The sequence below is a fragment of the Corvus brachyrhynchos genome, unplaced genomic scaffold (assembly GCF_000691975.1).
Source record: "Corvus brachyrhynchos isolate BGI_N302 unplaced genomic scaffold, ASM69197v1 scaffold84, whole genome shotgun sequence".
NCBI lineage: Eukaryota > Metazoa > Chordata > Aves > Passeriformes > Corvidae > Corvus > Corvus brachyrhynchos.
Window position 1 is genome coordinate 1,516,616 of NW_008237434.1, and position 5,798 is coordinate 1,522,413.

Below are 5,798 nucleotides of genomic sequence, written 5' to 3' on the forward strand. Positions count from 1 at the left end.
AGACAGAAATGAACAGAGAAGAGGAAAAGGCAGTTGAACGTTACCCCTTCCTGCTAGATCCCTTGTTCTGCTGACCCTTCATTGGACGTGGAGCACATATCCACCTGTCTGCCCCCTTGGAAGCAGCGGTGCCAGTCCAGGGTGTCAAGACCAACGGAAGCAAAGGAGGCAAAGACAGCATCAGCACTTGCAACTCAGAATTTTACATGGGACTCAAAGTCTGAACAGGGAGAGCCAAGCCAATGGGCCTCATCTTGTTGCATGGGTGTCTGTGGTCTAGTTTATAGAGAGACTCATGCACTGGTAGCCATGTCCAGTGGGAAGCTAAGTGTGTCCAGCCCTGTTTTCTGGCCCTGAGGCCAGCTGGCATTGAATGAGCTGCACCCATGCTATTGAACCCTGAAAAACAGGGTGGCTGCTGCCAAACTCACAGTGGGGGGCTGTGCCTCTGGTGGTTCCCAGAATCTACAGTTTGCTTGGTGGGAAGCTGGCCTGCCTGGGGCAAGTCTGTCCTAGGACCTCCTGAACAGGGTAACAGTGGCAGCAGTTCAGTGCCAATGCCTGGGAATAGGCCATGGCATGTTTCATTCCACAGGCATAACACGTGCCTGCCCCCCATGTCTCTCTTTCCAGCAAAGACATGAATCCTGCTAAGGCAGTAAGCAGCAATAAAAACTAAGTGTTTACAAGTTGGTTGGTTGCTGGGGTTTTTTGTCTTTTTTTTTTTTTTAATTAAACTTTTTTTTCCCCTTCCAGATTATGGATGTGATTAATTTTGCAGGTTGTTAACCTAGAAGTAAGAAAAGCCAGATAAGGCAGGGGTGGGGGGTATTAGTAATTCAGAAGAGTGTATCCTACATCACAAGCAAGAATAGCAAGTGCTTAAAACTACCTCCTTGTTTTTCTACAAAGACTACTTTAATGCTGCTAATTGCACCAAGCCCCAAAAGTTACCATCCCATCTATATGTGCTTTCACCTTACTCCCTGGGGTTTTTTTGTAACAAGAATAAAGCCCCACTAAAGTACAGTTCAGATATGAGTCCTGTACTTAATCTAATAGTGTTACATTAAAGGTTTAAACAATGCCTGGTTTAGTCTTCAGCAGAGGATTTCTCTCAGTGCTCTTTGGGAAGAAAATGGCTTTGAAAGTGCTGAAGTAAGCAGTAAATCCCTCCTGCTTCTCTGTTTGTTCCGCACTCCTCTCAATAGGCTTGTATTGCTTGTATCTCCTGCAAGGAATGTGCACAGTTAGTTGCTGAAAGACTTTTAAAGGAGAAGAGGACTTTCTTTTAAAGGAGAGTCCACATTTAGCGTGTGACCAGTGCATAAGAGCACTAATCATGTGTTCATCATGCATTCTCTCTCCTCCTTCCCTGTTCAATCCCATCTAATGTCTGGCAGCCATAGGTCAGTAGTGGTGACGGGGGCCTGGTTAGGGAGAAGGAGTATTGGAGTACTGCTGCTCCATGGAGGTGTGTGCTTCTCACCACTCACTGGGAAGGGTGAGCACACACTTGACTCTGGAGCCTTGATGCAGTCTCAAAGTCTCATGAGAAACATCCAAGCTAATAATGCAGCAACATGTGCTTCTGTTAACTGCTGTCCTGCATGTTCATCACCTTTCCCCCAAAGAATTTATTCATCACTTGTTTAATGAAGAATTTATTTGGTTTCACTGCATATATAAATCACATCATGCAGTTGGAGTTTACTTTCTGCTTACATGAAGTTCCCAGGCCTCCTAGTATTACTGTTTGTGCTAATGGGCACAGAGTGTAATTTTCTCTGAAAGTCCTTAACATCTGCATATTTTCCAATGATTTTGTGGCCTAAGCCAGTAATCTCATTTTCTTGAATATTTGCCAGAATATTTGTGAGCTGCAATAGTAAAGAAACAAAAATGTAGCTAAAGCACATTTAAGTTGTTTGGTTTGTTAATTTAAATAATATTTTGACAGTTCTTTGAACTGTTTTTAATCATAGAAACTAGCAACTTACTTGTAAAGGACAAATGCCCCAATGGTAGCAAACACTGCCAACAAGCCAAGGAAGATAAAGACGCCTTCTGTTGTTCCAGATGATGCTCCTAGAGTTCAGAAAGTAGATTGATTAAAAGTTAGCCTCTATTTTACAGTGAGATAGGATTTCTAAAGGAAATGCCATTTTTACATATTGCTGTACAAATTGAAGCACAGTTGGTAATTCTAATATGCATTAGTGACTGGCAGGAGGTGGTGCTTTCACATCCTAATACATGTAACTCTAGAGTGAGAGAGTGTGAGCTGGGCTTTGCCAGTTTTCTTATATGAGCCCTGCTCCTCAGACACATGGCTGCCCTTCCAGCATGGAGGGGAATGAAGGGCCCTCTTGGCACCCCATGAGGTGAAGCTAATTTGATCCTTGCCATTTGCTATGCTGGGGAAATGACTATAAGATAACTGTTCGACAAAATTAGGTGGGCTCATCCAGAAGGTGACTCAAAGCAGCAACCTTTCTTTGATCCTAATTCTGCTTTGATTATAGTGGGAGCCCCAAAGTACAACTCAGCTTTGCCGTCTGGAGGAAATCTAGGCAGACCAGCCTTATTGGGCTAAAGCTAGTCTCTGTGAATACAGTTGAGAAAAACCCTTCTGCATGCTTATTTTCACCTTTAGGAGACAGAATGCACTTACAGGTCAGACACTGTGCTTATTCATAATGAACTGATATCAATACAGATAAACTTACGCCTAGATTAAATAAAATCAGCAAAAAATACTGTGGAAAATGACTGCAAAGTGTCAGTTGCTTGGCTGATAGTAATTGGAGAGTTTGGAAGAGTCGCTAGGACATTGTAATAGGAAGTCAGGAGGGCAATGAAGTGGGAGCAGGGAGCACAATTGTTTAGACTTCTAGCTGAGGCTGAGTTTAGTAGCTGATTCTGTCAAAGACTGCTTTGATAGCTATGAGCTAGACACTCATCCAACCAAAGGTAAAGCTCCTCTTTTGAAACAATTACCCTGGGCAGACTCTGTAGTCACTGGATGTTACACAGATCATTCCAGAACATGATTCATCTTATCCTCATATAGAAGTAGAAACCATGTGAAGGCCAGTGGGCAGTAAAGAGGGCCCAGGGCAGCCAACTCTGCTGCAGACTCTGATTCTGTCTCAAGTGAGCTGAATTACCCTCTGTTTCTGCTATCTCTTCATGTGTGGAGTGGGCTGGCTGGCATGTTCCCCACCTGCTTTTCTGCCCAACACAATTTTCCGTGGGAAATTACATTATGGCTTAAGAACTGTTCATATTCTGTGATATTGAATAGTTTGTATAATTACTGTATTCATTGGATCATAAACAGAAGTCAAACCAAGGTCTAACACCTAAAATTCCCCCAGGGAAATACTAATCATTTTATCTTTGCATGAACTCTTACACAAGCTGGTGCAGTCTCAGCTGAGGCTTCCAGGCATAATAAGAACCCCAGTATGTATTCCTGTGCTCTCTCCCCTGCAGGGAAATGACCACAGGGAGAAGTTTTTCACCAGCAACCCGTCTGCCCTTTGTGGACTCACCTCCATTTACAGAAATCAGGGCACTGGCAAGGGCTTGGCTTGTGTCATCACCCAAGGTGATGTTTATACAGTACGTCCCAGGTTCCTCAAAAGCTCTCCTGATGGTGAGTAAACATTCATCCGTGACAACGATGGGGTCGCATACCATGCTCTTGGACACCTGGCACGTGGGGTCAGAAACTACTGTGCAGACATCTGTGGGGAGACTGGCATGGGAAGAGAGGGCACATTGCATCTGAGGAGTCCTGTCAGCCCAGTTAGCCCAGTTCATAGACACATTGCACTGGTGCACCAGCTTTATTCTGGTGCCTATTGAAATCAGTGGCACTATAGTGATTTAAGCATGTTTTATTCATGCTATATGTATTTTTTCCATACCTATACATTTATATATGCACATGTGGATTTTATATAGAATGCATTTATACAATCTGTATAATTATCTGCTTGTTTTGCTTATTATTTAACATTTTATGGTGATCATAGGAGCTACCTGCATCGAATCAGCTTATAAAGTCCATTATCTTTAATATGCATCATTAAGAAAGGAATGCAGATTCTTATAAGTAGTATCATGTGCTGGAAAAGAAAAGGCTCCCTTAAGAGAGGTTAATTGTATTCCAGTTGTATTACCATGGTATTACTTGTACTTCTTAGTCCTCTCAACTCTAACCTTCTAAGAATATTAGTCCAATGTTTCTGTATCCAAGAAATTGCTTGGACTCACCCGTTTATTCCAAGTGTCAAAAACTCATGGCCAAAAAGAAAGGATTTCCTTACAATTTCAGTAAACTGCTTCCCATTTTACTGTAAGTGCTGAAATCTTTTCTTGGCCAGGAGGCTATAAATTGTTTCTTCCCACAATCAGTTCCTTATTTTTACTGAGACTGGATATTTGCTCTGAATCCTAAGTGCCTGGCAGTAGCCTCAGTTGGCATAGTTTAAAAATGAGACTTGCATTATCTTTAATTCCAGTCAAGAAATAGAAACACTGCAGTTCCCAAATTTTGTTCATACATCTGCATCTAAGTGCAGACGGCATTCCAGCACCTAATTAGTTCTAAAGAGGGAAGATTGACAGCTTCATTCACACACTTACCTCCCTTGGCAGGTAACAACAAAGTCAACCAGTGAGTTTTCAGCTTGACTTTCTGTCATCTGGATGCTTGTCATCTGAATAATATTTACCTCGAGGATTCCCTCTGGGAGAGGAAACACATATCAACTGTAGGACACATGACAAGCTCTGAAGTCAATGTGTACTGAACCTCCAGGGTTTGGCTGATGCTCAGTTCAGGTCTTGTTTTCCATAACCTCCTCCCTCCCTTAGCACTCCTCTTGAAGGCTTTGAAAGTTGAGAAATTTTCCAGTGCTTTCCCTGTGAGGCTGCTTCTTTCTGGTCTGCTTTTTTTCCCTCATTATTGTTATTTACTTCCTTATTTTGCTAAATCACTTCCCGCTACATGAGATTTCTCTGCATTCAAAGGTCAGTTCAACCTTCTGTAAACCCCCTCCCCAGCCCAGGTGCTCCTGCTGTGGCATGTTCAGAAGCTGGTCATATGGAAAGGAGTGACACAACGCACATCCCCACCAGCGCACGGTGTCAGCCATCAGCAGGCAATCAGACTGAGGCCCAGCCTCACATGTCTGAAAGCAAGGGATCATAACCTCTGCAACCAGCCTCTGGCACAGTGCAGGCAGAAACCAGTCAGCCAGTTAGATGTCTGTACATTAATCCTGAAAACTCTCAGCTATGCCCTTGAGAATGATCATTTTGTGGCTCTCATGTAATTGATAAAAATGTGTCGAAATAAACATTATTTCTACCTGTTGGGGTTTTAGTTTAGTCTTAGTTTTTTTTTTTTCTTTTCCTGTTAAAGGAATTTTCTCCCATATGCATGTTGCTAGGGGACAAATAGCTGTACTTAAGAAAGACAAAAAGGGGAGTGGGGCGGGCCTGGCTACTCCTTTGTCTACACCTGGGTGTGGGGTCAGTTCGCTCTGAGCGTCCAGAGAGAGAAGCTGCAGAGAAAGGAGCTGCTGCTTCTTTCTTTTTGGCCGTTCTTTCTTCCTGCTGGAAACAACGCCGGGACCCCAAAAGCCGCTTTCCCTGCCCTGCTGGAGACCGAGCTGTGGCTGCCCTGCTCCGCTGCTGTTTCGAGCTTTCGCTACGCTGTAGCCCTGCCCTTCCTGCTTGCCTGGGCCTCCGTGGGGTTCTCCCATCTGGATACATCTCGCCTG

The 5,798-nt window shown here is 43.6% G+C and overlaps 1 protein-coding gene across 1 annotated transcript in view; it reads right to left on the bottom strand.

Annotated features, from left to right (window-relative positions):
* GPNMB (glycoprotein nmb) overlaps positions 1 to 5,798 on the bottom strand; it is an 18,040-nt gene that overhangs the window by 884 nt on the left and 11,358 nt on the right. Inside the window, 4 exon segments of the mRNA XM_008631339.2 lie at positions 1 to 1,231; positions 2,001 to 2,088; positions 3,558 to 3,763; positions 4,657 to 4,759. The exon segment at positions 1 to 1,231 is cut by the window's left edge and continues 884 nt beyond it. Coding sequence (XP_008629561.1) covers positions 1,078 to 1,231; positions 2,001 to 2,088; positions 3,558 to 3,763; positions 4,657 to 4,759 — 551 coding nt within the window. The 3' untranslated portion in view covers positions 1 to 1,077.